The sequence below is a fragment of the Macrotis lagotis genome, chromosome X, assembly GCF_037893015.1.
Source record: "Macrotis lagotis isolate mMagLag1 chromosome X, bilby.v1.9.chrom.fasta, whole genome shotgun sequence".
NCBI lineage: Eukaryota > Metazoa > Chordata > Mammalia > Peramelemorphia > Peramelidae > Macrotis > Macrotis lagotis.
This window is the reverse complement of record NC_133666.1, coordinates 702,555,194-702,582,380: the sequence shown is the minus strand read 5'-3', so window position 1 is coordinate 702,582,380 and position 27,187 is coordinate 702,555,194. Positions and strand designations below refer to the sequence as shown.

At 46.7% G+C, this 27,187-nt stretch overlaps 1 protein-coding gene across 1 annotated transcript in view; it reads right to left on the bottom strand.

The window, feature by feature from the left end:
* LOC141499673 (uncharacterized) overlaps window positions 1–27,187 on the bottom strand; it is a 53,000-nt gene that overhangs the window by 4,681 nt on the left and 21,132 nt on the right. Inside the window, exons 6-20 of the mRNA XM_074202322.1 lie at window positions 24,139–24,244; window positions 23,867–23,974; window positions 23,541–23,652; window positions 22,920–23,342; window positions 22,282–22,803; window positions 22,069–22,192; window positions 21,810–21,980; window positions 20,473–20,561; window positions 20,009–20,104; window positions 17,539–17,674; window positions 13,985–14,480; window positions 13,603–13,899; window positions 12,663–12,726; window positions 11,570–12,098; window positions 11,130–11,225 (exon numbers count right to left, since the gene is read on the bottom strand). Of these exons, the coding sequence (XP_074058423.1) occupies window positions 11,130–11,225; window positions 11,570–12,098; window positions 12,663–12,726; window positions 13,603–13,899; window positions 13,985–14,480; window positions 17,539–17,674; window positions 20,009–20,104; window positions 20,473–20,561; window positions 21,810–21,980; window positions 22,069–22,192; window positions 22,282–22,803; window positions 22,920–23,342; window positions 23,541–23,652; window positions 23,867–23,974; window positions 24,139–24,244 (3,369 nt within the window). The remainder of the gene's footprint in view (window positions 1–11,129; window positions 11,226–11,569; window positions 12,099–12,662; window positions 12,727–13,602; window positions 13,900–13,984; window positions 14,481–17,538; window positions 17,675–20,008; window positions 20,105–20,472; window positions 20,562–21,809; window positions 21,981–22,068; window positions 22,193–22,281; window positions 22,804–22,919; window positions 23,343–23,540; window positions 23,653–23,866; window positions 23,975–24,138; window positions 24,245–27,187) is intronic.

The following is a 27,187-nucleotide window of genomic DNA, read 5'->3' as shown; positions in this document are numbered from 1 at the left end:
CCCTCTCCAATCCATACTCCACTCAGCCACCAAAGGGATTTTCCTTATGAGCAGGACTGACCCTATTGCTCCTCTATTCCATAAACTACAGTAGCTCCCTGTTACCTTTAGAATCAAACACAGAATTCCATTTGGAGTTCAAAACTCTATATAACCTGCCCCCTTCCTACCTTTTCAGTCTTCTTACACCTTCCTTCCTTTCCTTATTTTGTGATATTAATACTAGCCTTGTGGCTGTTCTAAAAACAATCCATTCTCCTGATTCCAGGTATTGTCATGTGCTTCCCCCAAGATGGAACTGTCTCCCTCATCCTCTGCTTCCTGGCTTCCCTGGCTGCCTTCAGGGTTCAAGCTAAGGTATTCTTTCTTCAGCAAGAAACTTTTTCCAAACCTCAATCTGAATGCCTTCTCTTATACACTTTTGTTGTTCAGTTTTTCAAGAGGGCCTTTGTGACTCCAATTAGTGTTTTTTTTTGGCAGAGAGCATTTGCTTCTCAAGCTCATTTAATAGATGAAGAAATGAGGCAAACAGAATTAAGTGACTTGCTCAGTGTCATATAGTTACTAAGTGTCTGAGGTCAAATTCAAACTTAGGTTTTCCTGACTTCAGGCACAGTACTCTAACCATGGCAACACTTAGCTACCTTATTAGATTTTAGATTTATTATTAAATAAAATTTGGTAGAAGTATGAAAAAGAAGATGGCAAACCACTCCAGTATCTCTGCCAAGAAAACTCCTAATAGGGTTACAAAGAATCAGGCACAACCTAGCAAATAGGAGGTGCTTAATAAATGTTCTCTAATTGACTGTCTATTCATAGTGGTGCTGCTGAAAGGAAACAAAGATCACATTCTACAAAAATGTATATGAAAGAGCAAAGGACTGGCTCAGATAACTGATGCTATGCTTTCTCACCTCATATTGTAAACATAAAAGGAAACATAGAAGTCACACCGAAAATTTTAGAAAGAGTTTATTAGGGTACAGAAAAGTTCAGAAAAAGCACCAGCGACTCTTTTCTCAATATGAACCTTTTAAGAACAGTAAAAAAGGAGGTCATCAAAGGACAGAATCACAGACTGAGAGAACTGGAAGTCACCCGGTCTATCACAACATCCCAATCAAGGGTCCTCCCCCAGCAGAGGCTGGTCAGGAGCTTCCCCAAGTAGTGCACTCCACTTTGGGTGACTCTCATGTTCTCTTGTGCCTTCTCCCTATTCTCCTGCTTCATCTTTCTGGGGCTACTGAGAAGAATACTAATAGTAATATTATAGTTCACATTGAAGGAGCCCTTACCACATTCCACATTCCAGGAGCTAAAACTATTCACTTGATCTCACTTGATTCTTACAGGCTTGGGAGGCAGGTGCTGTGATCCCCATTTTACAGAAGAGGAAACTGAGGCAATCTGAAGTGAAGTGATGTTCAGGGTCACACAGCTAGGAAGTATCTGAGGCTGGATTTGAACCCAGCTCTTTTTGATTTCAGACTCAGTGCTCTTTCCACTCTATGAATCCCTCTCCAAATACCTGAAAACAGCTATGTTTCATCCACTTCATTTGCTCTCCAGGTCCTTTCCCTCTCTTCCCCATTTCCCTTTCTTTCACTTCCCTTCCCTTTCCTCTCTCCTGTCTCCTCTCCCTTCCAAATAGCAAAGGATAAAACCTTGCAATCCTGAATAATTTAACTAATTTAACATTTTAACTAAGCAAAACTACAGTTGAAGAAAATTGACCTTCAAGGAAATAGAGGACTTCTAAGAATTCTTTTTTTTTAGTTTTTTTTGCAAGGCAAATGGGGTTAAGTGACTTGCCCAAGGCCACACAGCTAGGTAATTATTAAGTGTCTGAGACCAGATTTGAACCCAGCTATTCATGATTCCAGGGCCGGAGCTTTATTTACTACGCCACCTAGCCACTCCCTAAGAATTTTTGAAGAAAAGATCAGAACTGATTAGAAATTTTGAAATACAGAGGATTCAAGATAACTATAAAAAGGTTAATATGAATGAGCAATTATAAAGGACTAAAGGATGAACTGTTTATATTAAAATATGGAGAGATGACACATATGTCTCTTCAGAACCCCATCAATATCAGGGATCATGAGGGAATCTTATAAGAGAGCCTGTAAGTGGTTTTGTTATGTATTGATGATCCTGAAAGAAGAAAAAGGAAGGAAAAATATATTTTAGGTTAAAAAAACTAGAGGAGAAAGGGACACCTAGTTCATAATGGGAATGTGCAATAAGACTACAAATGTGAGGGATCAGGGTTTACTTTAAACTTACTTTTATATAAATTGCTCAAAAGAAGGTAGAACAATTATACTCAACAATTTTGGTGTAGAAATAAATTATTCAACTCAACAAGGAAACAGAAGGGAGCAGAGGGAGACTAATGGAGGGACTAATAAGAAAGGTAGATTAATGTAAACAATTAAGTATAACAAAAACAAACTCTAGGCCCAAAGGATAGGGTCAGAGCATAAAAAGAAAAAAAAGGGGTGTATGGGAAGGAACAAAATGAAGAAGGTAGAGAGCAGAAGCAAGAAAAAAGCAGAAAAGAATGAGATGGACAGGCATTCAGTGAGTCAAAACTGTAACTGTGAAATGGAAGTGGAATGCAGAGATTAAAAAGCAGAATCTAACAGTGCTAGTCAAAAACCATTTGAACATAAAGACATTGAACATTAAAAGAAAGGTTTGGTGCAAAATCCTTTTATGTTTTAGCTTTATTCAAAAAAGCAGGGGGGATGATCATTATTTCAGACCAGGAAATAATAAAAAATAGACAATTAAAAGACACAGAGAAAGTACATTTTACTAAAAGGTTCCACAGACAATAAATCATCATCAATACTTAACATAAAATGAATTGGATGCCAAAGCTCCTAAGTGCTTAAAGGAAAATCTTTCAGGGAGAAATACTATAAAATCAAAATAGGGTATCCTTTCCAGACCTAGAAAAATCTAATAAAAGTAATAAACTAGAAATAAGTTAAGGCCTGAATGGAATTTTAGAGAAGCTGGATATTATAAAATGCTATATCTAGTTACTTGAGTTCAAAAGGGAATATAAATATTTTCAGTTACCTGTAGTACCTTTACAAAGATTATATATTAGGACAAAGAAACATACATGTGCAAAAATAGAAGTATTAAGCACGTTATTTGCTGACAATAATGCAATAAAAATTATAAGAATTAAGAGATGTTGAAAAAAAGATGGAGACTTAATCTTAAAAAACAAGCTGGTCAAAGTAGAAATCAAGAAAATGACAAATTTGGGGGAGCAGCTAGGTAGCACATTGAATTGAGTACCAGCCATGGAGTTGGGAAGACCTGAGTTCAAATTTGACCCTAGACACTTAATACTTACTTAGCTGTGTGACCCTGGACAAGTCACTTAACCCCATTGCCTTGTAAAAACCAAAAAAAAATGACAAATTTTATTAAAAATAGTTATGATAATGAAACAATATGAAGATATTTTAAGATTGTAACTAAAGCAATCCTATGCACATTTATAAATAGCAGCATCAATAAATGACAGAACAGATTAGCAAACTGGACATTTAACTTAAAAAAACTATAAAATTAACAAATTCTAAAGCTTCAATTAAAAAGCAAAACAAATTCATAAACTCAAAGATATAAATTGAAAGAAAAAACAAACACTTAGATAAATCCATTAGCTGACTTGATGAAAAAGAACGAAAAAACCCAAAACCAGGATTAAAAAATGAAATTTTTGTTCACTACACATGAAGAAGAAATTAAGGCTATAACTACATACATATTTTGTCCAGCTACAAGCCTCTAAAATCTGCAATGAATATTTATCAAAACAAAGTACCCAGATTAATAGAATAAGAAAGAATTTAAACAATTCAAACTCAGAAAAACAAATTGAATACAAAACAAATGAACTTTCAGAGGGGAAAAAAAAATTCAGGACTAGATGGATTCACAAGCAAATTCTTATTTATTCTTATTAAGCTAATGTGACTCAATTTGTCTCTTAGACTGTATCAATGTTTATTAGGGATTTAGTTTGTTTTGTCTCGCCCTGGTTTAGATATTGAGATTCTCTTTGAATCAGAGAATGAATTGGCATCTTCTTTTCTTATGACAGCAGACAATTCAAGCAGTATTAGAATTAACTTCTATGAAAATCTGATTGCTTTCAATCGCAAACCCATCTGGTTCTGTAGTATTTTCTTTCTTTTTAGAGTTCATTTGTCACTTGTTCAATTTATTTTCCTGATACTGGTTATCTAAAGGTTTGTTTCTTCTTTTGTTAATATGGGTATTTTATATTCATCTATTTATCAGTTTTGTTCATATAAGACTGCTGAGTTTTTGATAATTACTTAGCTTCAGATTTTTTGATTTATCAAAAATTTTACATTGTATATATTTTCATTTATACTTTCTTTTATAGATGAAAGCATTTAGATATTAAATTTTTCCTGAGATTTACTTTAACTACATTCCATAAGATTGGGTGTATTTTGTTCTTTAAAATATATTCTGTTGTTACAATTTGTTCTTTGACTTACCCACCATTTGTTTAGAATTGTTAGCCTCCAATTACTTTTCTTTTTCCTTAGGTTTTTGCAAGACAATGGGGTTAAGTGGCTTGACCAAGGCCACACAGCTAGGTTAATTATTAAATGCCTGAGGCCAAATTTGAACTCAGGTACTCCTTACTACAGGGCCTGTGCTGTATCCACCTTGCCACCTAGCCACCCCCACCTCCAATTACTTTTAATTCTTTAGTTAAAGCCTTTTATTGTATATTGCATTTATTATGTAGTGTTTAGTAGCACTTCTGCTTTTCAACATTTTATGGTGAGACAATGGACAATTTTTATAAAGGTGTCATGTATAGTAGAGTTGTATGTAAATTCTTTTCTATTCCCATTAAAAAGTGACCATATCTATTTTTTCCCCTAAAGTATTATGTAGATCCTTAAAGGTTTTTGGTTGGGGTAGGTTAATTTGTCTAAGTCTGAAAGGAGTCTGTTACATTCTTCCACTATTATAGATCTCTCATTTATTTCTCACTGGTGATTCAATTCCTTTGCTTTTAATTACTTAGATGCTATACAATGCATATATACCATGTACTGAAATTGACTAATTGGCTATGGAAATCAAACATAATTTAATTTCCCTGCTTAGCACTTTCATTTAGCCTATTTACTATAGTCTTATCTGAAATCGTGACTGCTGAAGCATGAGACTTTGCTCCAGTCCTTCATTTTACCTTTGTGAATTCTTATGTTTCTTATAAACCACATTATCAGATTCTACCTCCTAATACAGTCCACTACCCTCTTCTATTTTAGGGCGGAGCTGATCTCATTAACATGCCCAGTTCAGATTGTTAATTGTAGAATATCCTTCCAATCAGTCAATAAATATTTATTAAGCTTCTACAATGTATGCAGGCACGGTGCTAAGCACTAGGGATACAAAAACAAATAAAAACAAGGACAAGGCGGGGCGGCACGGCTAGGTGGAGCAGTGGATAGAGCACCTGCTCTGTAGTCAGGAGCGCCTGAGTTCAAATCCGGCCTCAGACACTTAATAATTACCTAGCAGTGTGGCCTTGGGCAGGCCACTTAACCCCATTGCCCTACAAAAAACTACCCCCCCCCAAAAAAAACCCCAATGACAATCCCTGCTTTCAAGGAGCCTCCCATCTACTACAAGCAAAACAAAACACAAAAAAGGGAAGCTGGAAAGTGATGGGAGTGGGGTGGGGAGGAAAAGGGGAGGAAGGTAGCTGGGATGAAGCATGATGTAGAAATCCAAAAGCAGTGTAGCAGTGCTAAATGGGTAAAAGACCAAGGAGGGTCCACTCCTTAAATGGAATCCTTGCCCTTAAAGAAGAGAGTTCAATTAAAAGGCCCAAGGGTAATGATTTGATGCAAGTACCAGGCAGATTCAGCTTTGCAGGATAATGAAAAATTTCCTGAAGAAGGAAGACATGAAGGTGAGGTCCAAAGAAATCCAGCAAGGCAGCTCTTTGCTTGCATCTCAAATAAGGGGGTAGAAAAGTGGAGGCATGCATTATGCTTAAGATTTAAAAGCTAACGGCCCCTCTCCTCTGGTGTCACTCTTTTCATGCCTTTCCCTTGTCACCAATGCCAGTTTTTCCTTTGTTCTTTTTGTCTACTTAAGATTTTTCTACCAATTGAGCTTATTTTCCTCAACAATTTATCCTCCTAACAAGCTATTATTCTCCTTTCCCTTGTTCTTGTCCTCTATTTCCTTTCTGAGAAAAATCTCTGTGTATAACTATGTTTAATCTTTATTCATAGCCAATTCAGATGAAAGTGAGATTCAGGTGAAGCCCATTCATTCGCTCCATTAATTTCCTTGAGGGAATGATGGACTTGCTCAATCAATAAGCATTTTTTAAGTGCCTACCATGTACCAGGCACTATGCTAAGCACTGGATGACTATATATACTTCATCTTATGCACTGCTTTTATGCAGTAGTAATTTCCTTCATCCTCTTTCATCTTTTCTTCCCTGGTGCCTCTCATTTTTGTCTTCTAAAATCATTAAAAATAAATTAGACAATTCATAGATTTCTGTTATTATAACTTTGTCCTAAGACTCTTAAAGATATTAAGGTTCTGAGAACAAATCTATTTCTTACCCCTCAATTAATGTGTAAATAATTTATCCCTTCATATTGTTTTGATTAAATACAAATAAATAAATAAATACAATAAATACAATAAATTACTGCTTCTACTGACACCTGCATTTCCATTTCAAGTTATCTACTCAGTTCTATCTATTTCATCAGGAACACTTGGAAATCCTCTCTTCCATTAAATGTTCATTTCCCTTTAGATATTTGCTTTTCATGCATAGGTTGTCTTAAATATAAATTATCCCATCCACTTTTGGAATATCATATTCCAAGTTCTCCTCTTACTTAAGTGGCAGTTGCTAAGTCTTGTATGATATTTGTTATAGTTCCTTAGTAGTACTTGAATTTTTACTATTGGTCACTTATGCTTTTTTCCTTCACTTATAACTTCTGAATTTTGGCTATGGTGTACCTAGGAATTTTTAATTAGGGATTTTTTTCAGAGGTGACAGGATTGTTTCTGTTTTTACTTTGATCTCTGATTCAAAGAGTTCTGGAAGTTTTCAAGTAATAGTTTCTTGACAACCTGGTACTGACACCTTTTTCTGCTGATAGTTTTCAGATAATTTGATAACCTGCAGTTAGGAGGTATGGGGAATAGGGCCCTTGGTCTGGACTCTAGACAACCTGAGTTCAAATCCAAATAACTTGTTTGCCTCAGTTTCCTCAACTATAAAATGGCTATAATAGCATAAACTTCTCAGAATTGTTGTAAAGACAAAATGAAATCATCTTTGTAAAGCCAAGTACATAGGAGGCACTTACTAAATGCTTGTTTCCTTCCTTAGATTATATATCTCACCTGCCTTCCAAGGCAAATGTTTTGGATATTATATTTCACACATTTTCTCTTTTCCCCTCAATCTTTTGGATTTGATTAATAATTCTTGTCCACTGAGTTGCTGTCTTTCATCTGACTCAATATAAGTTTAAGGATATACAATCCTGAATGAGGTTTTCTACCTTTATGGCTTTTTTTTATTTTTGCAAGACAATGGGGTTAAGTGACTTGCCTAAGATCACACACCTAGGTAATTATAAAGTGTTTGAGAACATATTTGAACTCAGGTCCTCCTGACTCCAGTCTGGTGCTCCATTCACTGCACTACCTAGCTGCCCCCTACTTTTATGTTAAGGTGCCAATTTTCATTTAGCTTCTCCAGGCTGCACCTCTTGTATTACTTCCAGTGGCTCTGCAGTCTCTGGACATTTTTCCCTTGGAGACTTTACTTGAATTTTTTATGAGGCCATGATTGTCTTTGGAGTTACTCTCTAGGTGGCACAGTAGCTAAAATGCTGGACTCAATCAGAAAGACCTGAGTTCAAATCAAGCCTTAGATACTTAGCTGTGGGACTATGGGTAAGACACTTAACTCTCTTTATCACAGTTTTTTCAATTGCAAAATGGGGTCATAATGTAACTATATCCCACATTTGTTGTGAGAACAAAATGAGACTATTTTTAAAGTAAATTCTTAATAAATCCATTCTTCCTTCCTATCTCCCTAACCAAGATTATTTTCTTAGGATATTGAGTTTTTCCTTGGTTTGTTTATCTAGATTTGAGCTTTGTTTAAGCTCTACAATTGAATGGCATGAGAAAAATTTACCTGATCTTGACTGTTTTCAGGGGAAAATTTGAAGTTAGGAGGGAGGGAAATTTAAGTACTTACTATGTCCCAAACACTGTGCTAAATGATTCCCAAATGTGATCTCACTGATCCTCATAACAACTATAGCAGTTAGTTGCTATTATGATAGTCATTTTATAGTTGAGGAAACTGAGGCAGGTCAGTGAAGTGACTTGCCCAATGTCAAACAGTAAGTATCCAGTGCCACCTTGCTGCTAATAAACAGTAACTGACCATATTAATAAGAACAAAAATCATCAGAGTATGGCGATCTCAATCACAAAAAAAGTGATCCACTGGAGAAGGAAATATAAACCACTCCAATATTTTTTTGCCAAGAAAACCCCATAGACAGTATTAAAATGCTAGGAGATCAATGCAGAAAATGGTTTTGACAAAACACAACTCTCATTTTTTTTTTATTAAAAACATTAGAAAACATGACTACATGGACTTTTTCCTAATAATTCATTTATCTGAAACCAAAATTCAGCATTATGTGTAATGAGGATAAATTAGAATTCTTTCCAGTAAGATTGGGGTTAAAGCAAGAATGGCTGCTGTCACCACTACTTTTTAATATATTCCTAGAAATACCAGTTAAAGCAATAAGAACAAAAAAAGAAACTGAGGGAAGGAGGAAAAAAAATTATCTTTTCTCATTTGATTTGACAGTATACTTAACGAAAGATCCCTAAATAATTTTTTTTAAAAAAAGAACTCTAGAGTCAAATATAAAATTGTAACAGTAACTTTAGCAAAGGTGAAGGATAGCAAATAAACTTACATAAATCATTACTATTTCTGCATATAACTTAAATTTAAATACTGGGGAGTCTATCTGCCAAGATATACACAATAATTATATGAATCCAACTATGAAACAATAATAGCACGAAGGAAAGCTAAATAACTGAAGATTATTATTATTAATTATTATTAATATCAATTGGTGGAAATAAGCACTATATATAATAAAATAATAAAAATGACAATACCTAAATTTATTTACTAATTCAAAGCCATATCAATTAAACTCCAAAATAGGTTACTTCAGGGAATTAGGAAAAAAAGAACAAAATTCATCTGCAAGGAAGAAAAAGTAAAAAATCTTAAAGGAAATAATGAAAAGAGGTGAGGAGGAAGCAGCCTTGGCAATACCAGATCTCCAACTCTACTACACCAGCAGTCAAATTGATCTGGTTGAGGTTGATCAGTGAACCAGATGACATGTACAACACTGAGTCAGTTAACAAACAGTCATTAAATTCCTACCATTTGGCCAATGCTATTCCATGCACAGGTTAGAGTGAGAATCATTTCTGACCCTAATTCCAACAATCTCTGTTCTTAAGAGTTCACAGACTAATGAGGAAGGCGAATGGGAAAAACTAAGGGTGAACAAAGTACAGACAGGATAAACTGGAGATTACCAACAGAAAAGGCTTCCCATGGTTGGTGGAATTTTAAATGGGACTTGAAGGAAGCCAGGGCAGCCAGTAGATGGAGAGTCAGGGCAACAGGATTGCATGCAGATGGGAGACTCAGTATCTTGTTCATCGAAGAGTCAGGAGGCCAGCATCACTGAACTGAAGACTATGTGATGGAGGCGGGGGGAGTCTAAAGACTGGAAGGTTAGGAGGGACTCTGAATGCCAACCAGAGGACATGGAAAATTACTTGGATACTGAATGAAGGACTGGAGTGGGGAGAGACTTGTCCCAGGCTTTTTCAATAGGCCTGTGTGAGGTGACGAGGCAGTGTCAGAGGTCTGAAGGCAAAAACACTTATGAATTCTGATCAAGGTAATGACTAGCTATGAATTTGGAAAACAAGATAATGAAAAATGCTGCCCACATCATAACAGAAGTGATAAACTGAATGAAACGCCCATTTACAGATGGGAGGAAATGAGAATTTATTTCAATATGTTTATCTGTTACGAGGCAAAATACTGTATTTTTTTCCAAGTGATGGTGGTAAGAAATGGAAAGGAGGGAAAAAATTGTTGACAATTAAAAAATATATATTTAAAGAAATAAAAATAAGTCCTTTGTGTTGAAGGGCACAGACCTGCCTTCCTACATACTCTGGGCTTTGCCACCAGTCCTGAGTGGGCCCCCTCCTCTCCCTTCTTGCATTTTGGATCCTATTGTGTGTGTGAAGGAAGGGAGCCTTGTCTCTTTTTGGCCTTTCTTGGCAACTCCAGGGCTCAGCCCAACGCCTTCATAAATGCACGCAGACTTGATGTGAGTTGGTCCTTCTCCTGTCTTGTAGCTGCTGACCAGCTCACTATGACCCTTCACACACAACTGACAGCAGCTCAACAGGCCCCCCCTCCCAGGTGCACCCAGGACAGATCTCCTGAACACACACTGGCAGCCTGGGGCTCTCACTCCTTCCCAACTTATCTTGGGCATCACCTCCCATCTGGCCATCTCTGCTCTGAGACTGCCAGAGGAAACGAAAAGAGTGCGTCAACAAGAGCAGCTTTGCCATTCTAGGGCTGCCACTGAACACCATCACATGTACCCCAAGCAGAGATCCTGCCCTTTACATGATTTTTCCTTTATATTTTAAAACACTTCTTATTCTCTTTAGTCGACTTCATGGACCTCAGAAGAACAAGAATAAGACTGCTCCTCAGCTGAGACTTATCTGTCCAAGGCAGTGGGAGAGGCCTGGAAGGGGCAGGCTGGGGTGAAGGTGACAGACTCTAAGGGGCAGCTCAGTCCTCCACAGGTCAGTCAGCTGCCAGGAGAGGTCGCTGGCTCCACCAGGAAAGCGCTTCCCCTTAGATGACTGACTGACTCACTTACCTGCACAGCGGCTTCCTGGGATGCCTCCCTCAGGTATCCAAGGCCCCTCTCCTTGCTCCAGCTGGCAGACGACATCTGGACTGGAAACAGCAAGCCCTAGAAATAGGAGAAAGTTGGAGCCCCACAGTCCCTGTTAGTCTACTCTTAGCCCTCGAGAGTAGACATGCTGGGGGGGATGGGGGGCTCAGAGGCCTCCAGAAAGCTCTAGCATCATGCTCACTGGAGGGATGGGGGGGGAATCTTGGATCTGAGGGCAAAGAAAGTCAAGAAGCCACCGCCCTTTAAGTTCCCAGTGTCCAGTGTCCAATGCAAAGACCTTTCATCTGTGTTCTGCCTCTTGGCAAATAGTTACAGTCTACACTCCAGATACTCCCAGGATTTACTAAAACAATGAAGCAAAGAGTCTTCCCTGGGTCCCCAGGGGAGCCTGTGAACCTCACCCAGGCACACCAGGTTGCGGTAGTTCTCCAGCATCACCTCACGGTACAGCTCCTTCTGGGCAGGGCCCAGATGCCCCCACTCCTCCCAGGAGAAGTCCACGGCCACATCCTTGAAGGTCACTGACTCCTGAAAGAGCAGAGCGGCTCCCTCACTGTCTGGGCTTCTGAATCCCTGGGTGAGACATCGAGTGGGCTCCTGCTGTATGCGCAGGCTGTCCTGGAGTCTGACTCCTGCAGCAAGGGGGCAATAACAGCCCCACATTTCTACTGCATCCTCTGGTTCATTTAATGTGTAACAACCATGGCAAAAAGGTGCCACAAGCATTAAGGCCTCAGAAATGACTGTACAAAGTTGTCTTTGTATAAGCAGAAGTGATGAACCCAAAATAAGAAGAAAAGAAACAGAGGGGGAAAATCTTTGAAAAATATTTCTACTAAAATCTGACATTTGAGGAAAGTAGGTGGTACAATGGATTGAGCACCAGCCCTGGAATAAGCAGGACCTGAATTCGAATCTAGCATCAAACACTTACTAGCTGTGTGACCCTGAGCAAGTCATTTAACCCTGTCTCCCCAAAACCTCTAAAACAAAGAAAAAAAAACTTCTGATATTCAAAATCCAAAGGAATTGATGATAACCAGCTTGCCACCTGAATCAATGCAAAGTGACATGGGATACTCAATAGTCTGTGGTAATAATATAATAATATAGATAATTAGAATAATATCAAAAGACATTTCTATAGATAGTGATGGGTATTTGGAACAGACCTCTGCTTTCACCGGTGGGTGAATCCTTAGGAGAGGAAGCTTCCCTTACAAATGCAATTAGGGACCAGTGACCTGCCTCCCTCAGTTTCCTCATCTGTAAAATGAGGGACAGAGACTCAGTGACCTCTGCCTCAATTTCAGATCCCATGATTCTTCTCTGCTGCATTCAAGAGCTGTCTAAAATAAAGAGGGGGTGAGAAACCTGTCCAAGGGCCATGGGCAGACCAGATGCAGATGTGACTCCAGCTCGGGGACAGGCTCTTTAGCTGCTCTGCCTCCTCAGGCAGCACATCCGAGGCAGACTCTCATCTGAGTCTCCCACCAGTGTGAGAACATCCCGGGTACGACGTCCTGTTAGCGCTGAGGTAACGGGGATGGCGGCGAGCCTGCACCAAGGGTCAGTCTTTGGAGAAGCACCCGAACCTCAGATTCTTGGCCCGTCTCTTCTTCATCAGCGCTCTGTGCAAGGTCTCGGCTCATCCATGTGGCTTCAATGGACCCATCTGGTTGCTATGTCTGTGCACAGAGGAAGGGGAGGAGGCAGCCCCAAACCTCATGCCCAGGCAACCTAATGCTAACCCTGACCCATCTCTGGCAAAGGTCAGCTTCACTCTAGTCTTCTGGCCCCCAGGGATTGTAAGGAGAGGGATGGGCCGGCCAAGGACTAGAAAGCTCATCCTTCTTGCTGAGGAAGTATTGATTATGGACAAAGAAGTGATGAGGGACTGAGTATGTGCTGGAGTCCCACCCTCAAGGCGCCAGTTTCTTGGTGGGGACACTGCAAGACAGCATGGCAGAAACTAGGCAAAGACGAACATCTCACACAGCCATACCAGGTGATGCCACAAGCCCGTTGGAAGCACAAGGAACAGCTGGCTCATCACATTTCTGGTAAAGGGGCCAAGGTTCCAGGACACACGCGGCTAAATTTGACACTGAATCAAGGGTTTGTGCAAATGAAGCGCCGCCGCCAGGAGCAGGAGCGGGAGCGGGAGCGCAGCGCTGGGAAGGCCCCGGGCGGCGCGGGCTGCGTCCGGGCGCCCCCAGTGCCCAGATGGGCAGCTCTCAGATCACAGAGCAGCCGCCTCACCTCGGGTGGGCCAACGGGCCGGCTCCGCACCCCGAGGCCCTGCCCCGAGGGGCCACAGAACTGGAATGGGGAGCCCCTCCCCGGCCGTGGGGGGCCCGGCCCCGCCCCCCGCCCCCCGCCCCCGGGGCGCCTCGGCCGCGGCCCCCGGGCCTGGGCTCTGGGCCCCGCTTACCTGGCGCCCCGCTGCCCGGGGCCCCGAGGCCATGCTGCGGCCGGAGGCGCGTCCTGCCGGGGGGTCACGGGGGTCACGGGGGGCGTCTGGGCCCCCCGCCCCCAGGGGGGCCCTCGGGAGCCCCGCGGGGAGGGGCGGGGCCGGAGGAGGCGCTGGCCAATGGGCGCGCGCGCCGGCAGGGGCGGGGCCTCAGGCACCAACGGCGCACTCGCGGGGGAGGCCCGAACGTCGCGCCCCGCCCCCCGGCGCCCCAACTCACCCCGGACTCGGGGTCCGCGGCCCCGGCCCCGGCGGCGCCTGAGGAAGGAGCGAGACCGAGGCGAGCGCAAAAACACGCAGGACGCGGGGCCTGGACGCGGAGGAAGTGACGGCCCCTCCGCACCGGAACCCCGCCCGGAGGCCAAAGGCGCCCCCGCTCGGCCTTGTGGGAAACGCAGTCCGGCGCTGTGCCCACGACCGCGCGTGCGCGGGGCCTGGCCGGCCGGGCCGGGCGCCGGGGCCCAGGGGCGGCCCGAGGCCCAGGCAGGGGCGGCCCGGGGCCCAGGCGGACGCGGGCCGCGCCCCGAGCCGCCTCTCGGCCCGGGGCCGGGCCCCCCGCGCCCCCCGCCGGAGGCAGCGCCTGGCACCACCGCGCAGCGGGCCCGCGGCGCCTTCCTGGCCCAGGGCCGGCAGCCGGGCTCCGCGCGCCGCCCTGCGGGCCCGGGGCCTCATCCTCCGGCCTCCCGCGGCAGAACCGAGGAACGGAGGCCCTGGGACTGGCGCCTCGCGTGGGGGAAGGAAGGCGGCGCTGACACGTTGGGGAGCGGCCACAGACTCAGGCCTGGCAGCGGCCTCGGCCATCCGGACCAACACCGTGGGGCGGCGCAGGGGGGGCGGCGCTTATTTGTGAAAGGAGAGTTCTCGGCACCCCCCCAAACCCACAGCCCAGGTCCAGGGGGGCTTCCCCTGCCATCTCTACCCATTCCTCCTCCTCAGTGGCCCGGCTCTCTTCACACATTTGCTCCTCAAGAACACCGCTTAACCCCCAATGATTTGTGTCCACAAAATCCAGGGCCTGCCTCTCACCTCCAGGACCAGATGCAGGCACCTTTTTTGGGCATTTCAAGCATTTTGGGACCCACTGGTGAGTTCCTTAAGGAGTCTCCATTGCAGACAGGCTAGGGTCAGCCATGCTTCATTTCCTCCCCTCTCTTCTTTGGACTCTCTGGACTCCAATAGAAGCAGCTACCAGGCTTTTCAGATCCCTTTTACATGATGCCATCCCTCATCTCCCCCCATTAGAACAGAAGCTCTTGGTGTAAATGCTTAATAAATGAATGTTGCCACACTGCGCGCTAGCAACAGTCTTCCTGCTGGGGAGGGGCAGGCACATCATCTGTTTATCAAAATACAAAATGGGAGGGTTGAGCATCTCAGTATGGGAGTCGAGTGGAAGGACCAGAGGATCCAAGATAACCTTGCAGGTGTGCTTCCACAAGGAATACCAGAAGCAAAGAGTCAAATAGTAAGGAATGGCCAGGCTTTGAACAAGAGGCGAACAGATCCAACCTTTCAGAAGAGCGACAAAACTGTTCTTACCTTTTGACCCAGCAGTTCCAATTCAAGTTCTATATCCAGAAGAAATTATAAAAAAGGGAAAAGTTCTACAGGTTCCAAAATATTCATAGCAGCTCTTTTTGTAATGGTGAAGAATTGGAAATTGCAGGGATGCCCATCCATTGGGGAATGACTAAACAAGTGAGATGGTACATGAATATTATGGAATATTATTGTTCTATAAGAAACCATGAATGGTTGGACTCTAGCGAAGCAGGGAATGACTTAGGGGATCTGATGCGGAGTGAAGGGAGTAGAGTCAAAAGAACAATGTACACATCAGCATCATTATGAGATAAACAACCTTGATGGAAGCAGCTCCTTTCAACAGTCCAGAGAGCTAGGACAACCATGTTTAACATATTATGGACTATATTATTCCCCAACCAAAGGAGGAAAACCAAATCAGAACACAGGAAAAAAAAACCCTTTCAAATCTGATGAACATTTTATAAATATAATCCCTTATGTATCCTTCCCTTAATCTTAATTGCTCTTGCCAAAAATTACTAATTTGTAAATATGTTTAACAAAATATTTATGTAAAATGCTAATGTGACTGTTCCCTGCTGAGGGGAGGGTGGTGGGAAGGGAGGGTAGAGGGAAATTCTGTAACTTGGAAAGATATATGTACAAATGGATGAAAATAAAATTTAAAATTAAAAAACCAAAAATATAAAAAACCCCAAGAGATTGAGGCCAAGGTGGGTTTGGGGCTTCCCAAGAGAGGGAGCCTGGTGGAGTGAACAGTGGGTCAGGTGGGAATTTGGATGCCACCTTTGTTCATGCCTCATACTGGGATGATCAGATCCGAAATGCCTCTGACCATCACCTGTCCTTTTGGTTCTCCCTGGGCCTCAGGGAGCTGCTGGCACAACAGAGAGAGGCCAGGTCTAGTCCTGAAGACCTGCATTCAAATCCAGCCTCACTCATACTACCTATGGGTGACTCTGGGCTTCTGTCTGCCTCATCGTCCTTAACTGCCCTCCTCCGGGTTGCTGTGAGGAACCCATGAGACTAGATCTGGACAGCATTAGGGCCAGTGCCTGCACACAGTAAATACTTAGCAAACCCTGTTTCTTTCCTGTCCATTTGACAGAGGAGGAAATTGAGACAGAGGGAGGGTCAGTTCCAAACTCTCCCTTCTTTAACTTTGGAAACGAACTGTATTGAAATCAAATTCCCGAATGTTAAAACAAACACTCCCTTCACCCTCTCCCCCCTACCCCCCACAAACATACATCACCATCCCTCCCTACCAAATCTTAAATGCCTTTAGTGAATCAGGGACTTGCCAAAGCCCAAGTGGTGGCTGTTTGCTGGGTACTTCCTGGGTGGTTCTTAAGCCGGGTGACTGACTCTGCCATCCCCTATACCAGATCTTACTGTGTGGGGCAGACCTTATTATGCTGACTTCTCACATTTTAATTTGCTATAGAAACTTACTAACTGGCTTGCTGAACCCTGTTGTGTCTTGACCCTGACTAGGCACACTGATAGGTTACCATCCCTGGCAGAATGCCAGCACTGCCAAGAGGACCCAAAGTTAAGACTTCCCTACCCAGATTTGGAAAGAAGGCAGATAGTGACTCAGATGTTCAGGGGGAAATGTCCCAACCCCCTCCATGATCAAGTAGAAAGGTCACTTTCTTACCTCAAAGACCATCCCACTCATAAAAGTGAGGAATAATCCTAGCAAAAACCTTCCCCCCTCCATGCCCCCAGTCAATGGAACAATCACTGTCATTCCTTGGATTCCTCAGCTGTCTTGCACTCTTGGCTGAACCCAGGACCTCCTAAACCCCTGTCCAGGACTCCCTTGGGCTCTGCCCTTCTTCACCTCCATTCCAAGTAGGTATCAATGACTCTACTGCCTGCCTGGAATCACTGCTGCCTACATGTGGCCTACCTGGCCTGATGGAGCTGTCAAGGGTCAAGGTGCCACCAATAAAGGCTCCTGCAATAACTTGGAATGGGGCCACAGCCTCTTTCTTTTAGTCTATGACCCACTGACCAGAGCTGTGACTGAGTGTCCCGGCCACCACACCTCCATCGAGATTTGCTGCCACCTCCCATCCTTCCTGAAGTATGTGCTGCTGTGGGAGGGACCCTTGCATCCTCTCTGCCTAGCACAGAGGTCCCTCAACCAGATAGTTGCCCCAATATCCTGATAAGCATGGCACCGTGATTCAGGACTCCAAGGCAAGGGTTGATGGTTTCTACTTTGTGCTCCAGCAAAAGGGGCTCCTCTTCTCCTTGAAACCTATAGGTTCTGCCCAGGCTATGATGAGGGCATCCAGCTGCTGAGCTTTGGGGAGCAGGACTTCTTGTCCTCCTTACCTGCCTTGGCATAATGGAATCCCATCACTCCAGGCAGTGAAAGTGGGATACCAGTCACACTGGGCTTGGAGATCTGGACCCCACTTCTAGCCATCTTTCCAGTGTATTGGGCTGCCTTCTTCAAGGTTCCATCTAACTGCAATCACATGGTAAACTGTGAGCCCTCTTTCCCATGGCTCTCAAGGAGATGAGAAACTGTTATCCCCACCTAAGAGGCAACAGGGGCTCAGACTGTTGCTTCAGGGGCAGAAAGCTGTGGCTCCTGGGAGATGGCACCACCATATGCCTTCCACAGTAGGGTCAAGAAGGGGCTTCTCTCTGAGGCTGAGATGTGAGAATCATCAGCTAGAGAAGTGCTTCAGGGGAGATTCCTGTCTCTGTGGGAGGCACTGAAGGAGAGGACGAGAAGAGGCCTTCCTTCTGGACCAAGCGAATTTCAACAGCATTTCTCAAATTGGATGCAGGAGAACTGTCCTGACGGTCCTCAAAGACAGCAACTGGAGCATCCAAGCTTACTGAGCAGTGAAGAAGAGATGACAGCAGCTCCCTTTCTGTCACAAGTGAAGCCCAGAGTCACTTTCCTATCAGTACAGATGAGATGTCATCTGGGTGAGGGCTCTAGGCTCTCATAAAGGTGTGGTCACACTCCCTCCATTCTCCACTAGCCCCTCTCCATGGATTGAACTCCAAGGACATCCTGACCTCAGGCCAAGCACCTGAAACCTCATCTCTCAGCTTTCCTCCTCAGCCCCTTGGCCTCCTTTCCCCTCGGACTGAAGGCTCAGAACTTGGCCCCTATGTCTCCCCTCTCCGCCAACGTCTTGTCCCTGCCTTGTATCCTCTGATACCTGCCCCACAACTTCCTTCAGTGTTCTTCACATATTAGACTGTAAGCTCCTTGAAGGCAGGGGCTGCCCATTTTATTCATATTTGTGTCCTCAGGACTTAGCATAGTGCCTAGCCCAGAGAAGGGCTGAGGAAGGGTGGCTCCCTGAAAGCAGCCAGAGCCGCTTCTGCTACTGGAGGTACAAGTTGGGGGAAGGTGAGTCCACAGAAAGAGCCAGTCTGTGGGAAGGGATGAACTGGGATGAAAAATAGAGATACAGCGGAGCTGGGAGGGGATTTATGTGGGAAAACGAACTAATGAAAATAGTAAAGGGAATTAGGGCTGCAAGAGAGGAGAGAGGAATGCATGTTCTAATCAAGAATTCCAGAGGCAAAGAGGTGACTTGGACTTTGAAAAACTACTTTGGATAATGAAAGGTTATCTATACAATTTTAGAAAAAGGAATAGCTGGACTAAGGGTGGGGATGGGGATGGGATGAACGGAGAGAATTACCTTAAATATTTGTGTTCAAATTCTGCCATCTCAAATCTAAAACGACCAATTTATACAAGTAAAACCCATTTTTCTGAAAGATAAATGTTCAAGTATATGAATGGAGAGTTCCCCAAGCCCCAACCTCTTACTTCCAAGTATCAACAACCAAAAGAAAACCTTTCTAGTTGGATTGTTTGTGTTCTTGTAATGCCATGACACATATAGTCACCAGCTGTGCTACATCACCTTCCTCACTTTCTCCTCCAGAGCCATCTGGGTCCAGGGGCCAGGACGACTGGAGATGGGCCTAAATGCAAGGCACTCAGTGTGAAGTGACCTGCCCAAGGTCACACAGCTAGTTCATGTCAAGTGTCTGAGGCTGACTTTGAACTCAGGTCCTCCAGACTCCAGAGCCTGTGTTTGCTCTATCCACTGCACCACCCAACTTCCTCAGATGAAATCAACCCTGGGATGCCCCTTACATACACATTCCATTAGAAACATGTCTCACAACTAATACAGTGAGCCTCTGGTGGAGCTGGGGAGACCCAGATCCAGGTTACCCATTGCGAGTGGGAGTGAAGCTCCTGCCACTTTCTAGACTCTCACTGAGAGCTACCCTTGGGCCCTGAGATCCAGAAACAAGAAGCTAGAGATGATGCAGAGTTTTAGGCCAAACAGCCAAAGGCTGGAAGGAAGCCCTGGATTCAAGGATGGGGCTGGGCTTGGAGGAGTTCTGGCCAGAGGAGGTCATCATTATGCTTCACAGCTCCTGTCCCAAGAACACAAAGGGTCCAGCACACACCAACTACCCTTATGTACAAACAGTATTTCATCAGTCCCATGGTCCCAAGGAGCCAGAGGCAGAAAAACTCCAAGTGGACTTAGGGTGGCAGAGAGGATGTCCCCATCACTGATTTGGTCAATTCAGAGTAATCTATTCAATGGATCCTCAGAGATGGGCAGCAAGACTGGAGACTGGCAGCCAAGCTCATGGCAACCCCAAAAAGAGCTAAAGGAGGAAGACCCCTCCCCAGCTGACTGCCCTTCTCCACAGGCCAGGCAGCTGCCAGGAGAGGTCGCTGGCTCCATCAGGAAAGCTCTTCCCTTTAGATGACCAACTGACCTGCCTGGCCTGACCCACTCACCTGCACAGTTGCTTCCTGGGACGCTTCCTTCAGGTATCCAAGGCCCCTCTCCTTGCTCCAGCTGGCAGGCGACATCTGGACTGGAAACAGCAAGCCCTAGAAATAGGAGAAAGTTGGAGCCCCACAGCCCCTCTGAGTCCACTCTTAGCCCTGGAAAGTGGGCATGCTGGGGGTGGGGTGGGGGGCTCAGAGGGGCTCCAGGAACCTCCTGAAGGGCTTCAGCATCATGCTTACTGACATAATAGGGAATGGATCTGCTGGGGTATATGCAGTCAGAAAGAAAAGAAGTTCAACTGAGGCTGAGAACAGGTAGGCCACCGGAGGATGGGCAATCTCCGATCCCCACCAGTAAACAGTAGGTGCTTAATACTTGAGACATGTGGAGGCATTCACTAAGGGAGGAAGGGGCCTGGGGGAACCTCCTCACCCAGGCAAACCAGATTGCTTTAGCTGTCCAGCATCACCTCCCCATAAAGCTCCTTCTGGGGGGGGCCCAGCTGCCCCCACTCCTCCCAGGAGAAGTCCACGGCCATGTTCGGAAGGTCAAGGAGCCCTGAAAGACCAGGTATGTGTGTGCTCGGCCAGGCACCATCCCCCCGGAGGGGAAGGCATGCTGGCAGGAGGCAGGGGAGTGGCTCCTTCAGTGACTGGGCTTCCTTGGGCCACATGGAGTGGGCTCCTGCTGTTTGCACAGGGCAGGCTGGAGTCACTCACTCAGCAAGGAGCTGCTGACCTGCTGCTGCTCCTTTTTCTACCTTTGAGTGCAAAACTTGTTTGTGCGTAACAAGTAATGATTCCCCCCAAAAAGGAAAAAAAGACTAAAGGACTCCCGCTTAATTCTCTTTTCCCAACCTAAGCCTTGGCAGCCCCCTCTGTCCTCACCCTGCATATTTCCTGGGATGCCCGGATGATCCTCATGCCTACCTGGGAGGGAGTGGTCATTCTTATCCCCATTTTACAGTTGAGGAAACCAAGGCAGACAGAGGGAAGTGTCTTCCGGGACTTTTGACCCTCAAGCGTGCTCTGAAATCGCCAGGACCCCAGATTAAGCCTTCCAGGTCCCCCTGAACTCGGTGGTCCTCCCTGCACTGGTGCTGGCAGATCCAGCTCCCCAGCCTCACCACCCCTGGAGGCCACTCTTTAGACGTTCTTGGCTGCATGCTGTGCCACCCTGGAGGATGGGAGGCTGGTTCTGGCTCTAGTGCTCAGCATGGGGGGATGATGCCCCGTAGGTCCTAATTGATGACTGATTGACTTGGGGTCTCCTTCTGACTTCTGGGGGGGAGAAAGGAAGAGGGGCCTGAACTAATTAAGGAGGTGATGGGGAAGGCAGGCGCATTGTAGGTGTGAGGGGAGTGGAAATTTGGAAGAAACTGAGGCTGATCGGAGGAAGAGCCCAAAGACAGGTTCTCCTTCCTGCTGAGGGGTGAGGTCAGAAGCCCATGGAGGTCTCAGCAGGAGAGGGAGAAGGCGGCTGGTGGGGGGAGTCAACCCCCAGCAAGGCCTTTAGGAGATGCCGCTGTGCAGAGTGCTGGGCCCTGAGGAAGCTAGGCCTTCCATCCTCACCAGCTGGGTGACCCTGGGCTGCCTGCCTCAGTTTCCCCAGCTATAAAATGGGGGTAATAATGGCACCTCCTGCCAGGGGTGGTGAGGAAAAGTGAGATATTTTCAAACCCCTCATTCTGTGCTTCCTAAGCATTTCCTTCCAGCCTGGTAAGCTGGCAAGCAAAGACAAACGTGAGCTTGGTCTGAAGGGGGGAGGCTGCCTCGGCTCAGCCCCGGCCACTCTGTGACCCTTTGCTTGTGCCGGGAAGGCAGCGCCACGAGGCCCCCTCCCCAGCGGCTGTCGGCCATCCTCGGGGCGGGGGTCTCTCATCTCGGGCACTTGGGTGGGCAAGTGGATGCCCGGAGGCACAGGGAGTGACCCCGAGACCCCGGCGAGGACTCAGGGGCGCTGGGCCCAGGCTCTTGTCTGCAGAAACCAGGCCAGGGCAGGGGAGTGGGCCTGGATAACAAGCGGTGAGGCGCCCCGGCCCAGTGACTGGTGGGCTCCAGCTGACAGTGGGGGGCACCAGGCAGCCCCCGCCCTGGGGTGTGCATGTCGGAGGGGCCGCCGCCCGCCGCGCTCCACAGTTGGGGTGCTCGGCCGGCTGGGGGGCTCAGCGGACTTCTGGGCCGGCCCCGCTGGAGGAGATGGAGGGAGCAGGAGCCTCCCGTCCCCGCGCGACCCCGACTCCCGTGGGGAGAGAGAACGGCCTGGAAGGAAAGCTGACCTCTGTCGGCGGCTGGGGGGCAGGGGGGACCCTGAGGGCTGGGGGGGCTGAGGCCGCCAGGGGAGCCCCGACTGGCAGGGGCGGGGCCGGGGGCGGGGAGCCCCGACTGGCAGGGGCGGGGCCGGGGGGCGGGGAGCCCCGACTGGCAGGGGGCGGGGCCGGGGGCGGGGAGCCCCGACTGGCAGGGGCGGGGGCGGGGCCGGGGGCGGGGAGCCCCGACTGGCAGGGGCGGGGCCGGGGGCGGGGAGCCTCGACTGGCAGGGGCGGGGCCGGGGGCGGGGAGCCCCGACTGGCAGGGGGCGGGGCCGGGGGCGGGGAGCCCCGACTGGCAGGGGGCGGGGCCGGGGGCGGGGAGCCCCGACTGGCAGGGGCGGGGGCGGGGGCGGGGAGCCCCGACTGGCAGCGCCGGGCTTCACTGGGGCACAGCCCCCCTCGGGCTCCGGCCCGGCTGTGAGTCTCCCCGGGACCCCGCGGGGGTGGGGCCGAGCCCCCCAAGACCCTCCCCCGGGCCCGCAGCCCCTTCTGTCAGAGGGAGGCGCCGCTGGGGGAGGGGTTTCCCTCCGGACCGGCCCCCCTGGCGAGCGAAGGGGGGCTGGGAGCCCGGGGGGACCCCACCCCCAGGGGCGGGTCGTGCCTGCGGATTGGCTCCCGGGCGCCACGCCCCCAGACCGCCCGGGGCGTGGTCGCGCTCCGCGCAGGCGCACAGCTCTCCCTCGCTCCGTCCCGGGAGGCGGGGGAACAGATGTGACGCCGCGGCCGCTGTTGCGCATGCTCGGAGCCCCGGCTTCCGCTAGGGGGCGCCGGGCGAGAGCGCCGGCCTCGGAGGCGGGGCCCCCCATCCGAGTCACGTGCTTGTCATGCCCCCCCCCCATGTCCCGGTCTTCACCGGAAATCCGAGGGGGGGGGACTCGGGGTGCCCCACGGGGTGAGGCCCCCCCGCCCCCACCTTCAGGCCCAGCAGAGCCGGGGGGCCCGAGGCCGGGGCGGGCTGGAGTGGGGCCGGGCCGAGGGGCGCCGGGCCGAGGGGCGCCGGGCCCAGGGCCGCGGAGGGGCGCCTCTTCCTCCCGGGACAGTGGCGGCGTGGGCCCCTCTTAAGCTTTCCCCTGGGTCTGAGTCCAGGGCCGAGGCCCCGGGGAGCACCTGGAGTGGGGGGCCTGGGTTCAAATCCGGCCTCAGACACTGCAGTGACCTCGCTGTGTGGCCTGGGCGAGCCTCTTACCCCCATTGCCTTGCCAAAACCTAAATACGCACACACACACATCCACGCTAATAAAAAGAAAGCCAGCCCTGCGCTCCCAAGAGGAGCCTGCACTCCAGTGTGCCCAGAGGTACTGGTGCAGGGCAGCCAGGCGATGCCGCCAGGGCGCTGGCCTGGGAATCCCGAGGCGGGAAGCTTGGACGCTTGGTAGCTGTGTGACCTTGGGCAGGTCACTTCACCCTGACTGCCTCCCATCCAGAGGCATCTCCAGTTGTTCTGATCCATATCTGGCTACTGGACCCAGATGACTCTGGAGGAGACGAGGCTGGTGGCTTAGCACAGCTCCCCCTCACTCAAATCCAATTCATGTGCTTGTCATGGCATCACCTTCCTGATCTCGTGGTCTTCTTCCGGAATGAAGAAGAAACATCATCATCATCATCATCACTAGCTACAGGGGCATCATGGTTGTGCAGTTGAAATGAAGCAGTGCAGCTGGTGGTGGAGAGATAACACCTACCTTACCGAGGGTCTCCGAGCATCAAATGAGGCCTAATTTACATAGTCTGATATAGTTCTATTTTAGGAATTATCAGGTAGAGCATTAGTGCCAAAGGCAACTCACCAGCATGTCTCTTATGCAGGAAGTAAAGGCCAACGGAATGAATGCTGGCTTTGAAGTGAGAGGATCTGGATTCAGAATCTGACTGTCCTCTTCCACCTGTGGAGTCTTGGACAAATCCCAAATCTGGATCTGTGTCTCAGCTAAAAATTGAAGGGATTGGATGACATTGTGTTGAAGGGCCTTCCCAGCACCGCTTGCGCATCAGGGATGCCAGAATTTTGCATTTCCCAGGGAATCTAGGTGGGATGGCATAGAGAAGCCTGGAAGCCCTGTCTTATTTTTATTCAGGGTATAGAAATGTAATTATCTTTAGGAATCAAGGTACTATCAAAAACCTCACTATTTTTCCTGGGCTGTGCTCAGCATTATTGGAATTTCTAGCCCAGGCGGTCATCTTAATAGTAAATTAAGAGTATGAAGAAAATTACAAGCAACAATCTGCAAGAGTAAGCAGAAGAAACCATTATATAAATTCCTAGAATGCCCATAAGAGCTCTTTCATTCTAAATGACTAGAGCCCAAGTAAGGGAGAATGACCTGGAAGTTCATTATTTTGGCAATTGGACAACTGAATCACTCCTTTAAGTTGTTTGAGGCTTTCCTTTGAGGTTTTACAAAGAGAGGCTGCTCTGGACTCCAGGAGGGAAAAAACTTCATGATTCTAATCTTAGGGAGAAAAGGGACTTGATCCATCAACCACCAACCTACATATGTGTGAACATATAGTTGTATGTAAATGCATATATGCATACATAGGTGAGTATGTGTCTAGATGTGTATATGCATGTCTAGACAATATCAACTCATTTGCATTCCCCAATGGATGATCATTCCAAGGACTAAACCTCAGACTTATAACACATTGCTTCTCAGCAAAGAACTGGAAATGGAGAGGATGTCCATCAGTTGAGGAATGATTGAACAAATTATGGTATATGAATGTTATGAATACCATTGTTCTGTAGGAAATCATGAACAGCCTGATTTTAGAAAATCCTGGAATGAACGGATGCACAGCAAAGTAAGCAGAACCAGAACATTGTACACTAACAGCAACATTGTGAGTTAGATAAACCATGATGGATGCAGTTCGTTTCAACAGCTCAGGGATTGGACATCCCTGAGGGATCTGTTATGAAAAATGACATCCACATCCAGAAAACAACAATGACAAAAATCCTGCTGAGTCTGAATGCAGAACAAAATATACTATGTTCATTTTAAAAACTTTTCTTTTATGGGCTACTAGGTGGCGTACTGGATAAAGCATCGGCCCTGGAGTCAGGAGTACCTGGGTTCAAATCCGGTCTCAGATACTTAATACTAGCTGTGTGGCTTCGGGCAAGCCACTTAACCCCGTTTGCCTTGCAAAAACCTAAAAAGAAAATTTTTTTTCTTTTATATCTTTTCTTTTTCATGTTTTTCCCTTTAGTTTTTTTTTTTTTAGGTTTTTGTAAGGCAAACGGGGTTAAGTGGCTTGCCCAAGGCCACACAGCTAGGTAATTATTAAGTGTCTGAGACCAGATTTGAACCCAGGTACTTCTGACTCCAGGGCCAGTGCTTTATCCACTGCGCCACCTAGCCACCCTTTCCCTTTAGTTCTAATTCCTCTTTTACAACGTGATTAATATGGAAGTATGTTGAACACAGATTATATATGTACAACTTTTGCCATATTGTTTGCTGCCATGGGGGAGGAAGAAGGGAAGGGAATGTAGAAAAATGTGGAACTCATAAACTTGCAAATGGATAAATGTTGAAAACTACATATAATTGGGAAAAAAAGAGAAAAAAATCTGATCTTAGATACTAGCTAGGTGACCTTGAGCAAGTCACTTAATCCTGTTTGTTTCAGTTTCTTCATCTACAAAATGAGCATGAGAAGGAAATGACAAACCATTCCAGTACATCTGCCAAGAAAACCCCAAATGGAGTCACACAACTAAACACTTAAGGAATGCTAGTTGCTTGATGAGGCCAAGCTGTTTCTAGCAATCTTGACTAGAAAAACAAAAATCATCTCAATCAGGTTCTCCCCAGTTTGACCTTGGAGATCAAGTCAACCCTAACTTTGATGAGGAAAAGCAAAGACAGGAGATTGGTGCCCTGGGGAGAACCTAGCCCAAACTGGTTAATGAGCAGATGCATTGGGAATCAGGAATGATCACATGACTCCATACCATTAACTCCTGATAAGTTGAAAAAATGGGGAAAAGGATGGATTGCAGAATACGATTATCAAATGATGCAGCATGAGATTAATAAATCATTCTTCAAGATGACAAGTTCATGGTAATTTGAGGATTCAGGTGAAGGGAACTGGGCACATTTAGCATGGAGAACAAACAATGAACAGCTTGGGGAATATGATGATGATGATGATGATGATGATGATGATGATGATGATGATGCTTATCTTATTCTCAGAGAAGACCACAACATCAGGTATGTGATGCCATGACAAGCACATCAATTGGATATGAGTGAGGGGGCACTGTTGCTAAGTCACCAGCCTCACTTTCTCCTCCAGAGCCATCTGGGTCCTGAATAAGACTGACTGGAGATGGATTTGTACATTGGTGTTCTATCCACTGCATCATCTTTGGAATATGATTGTTAGGTGGCTTCAAGGATATTAAGTGCTGCCATGAAGAGGGAGCTGCATTCTTTGTCCCCAAAGGGCAGATTAGGAGCACATTTAGTCCCTATGACCAGAGGTGAAATGCACTGCCATGAAAGGAGGCACATTTCTTCTTGGAGGTCTTCAAGTCATGGTTGGACAACCACTGGTCCAGGATAATGTAGGGGCAATTCCTTTTATGTATGAATCCTTTCCAACTCCTAAATTCTGTGATTCTCAGATTCCCCGACTGGGAACCTCATATCTCTATTTTACCAAGAAAACTGAGTCCATCTGGCAGGTTTCCTCCTTCCACTTCTGTACCTTAAGTCTGCTTCTAATTCTAGTCTCTATAGTTGCAGAAATGTGTTGTCTATATTGAGGCTAATCTATTTTGGATCCTCTCTCAGTTTAAACCTTTGACCACCCTCTTTGTTATCTTTAATCTCTAACCAGTGGATCC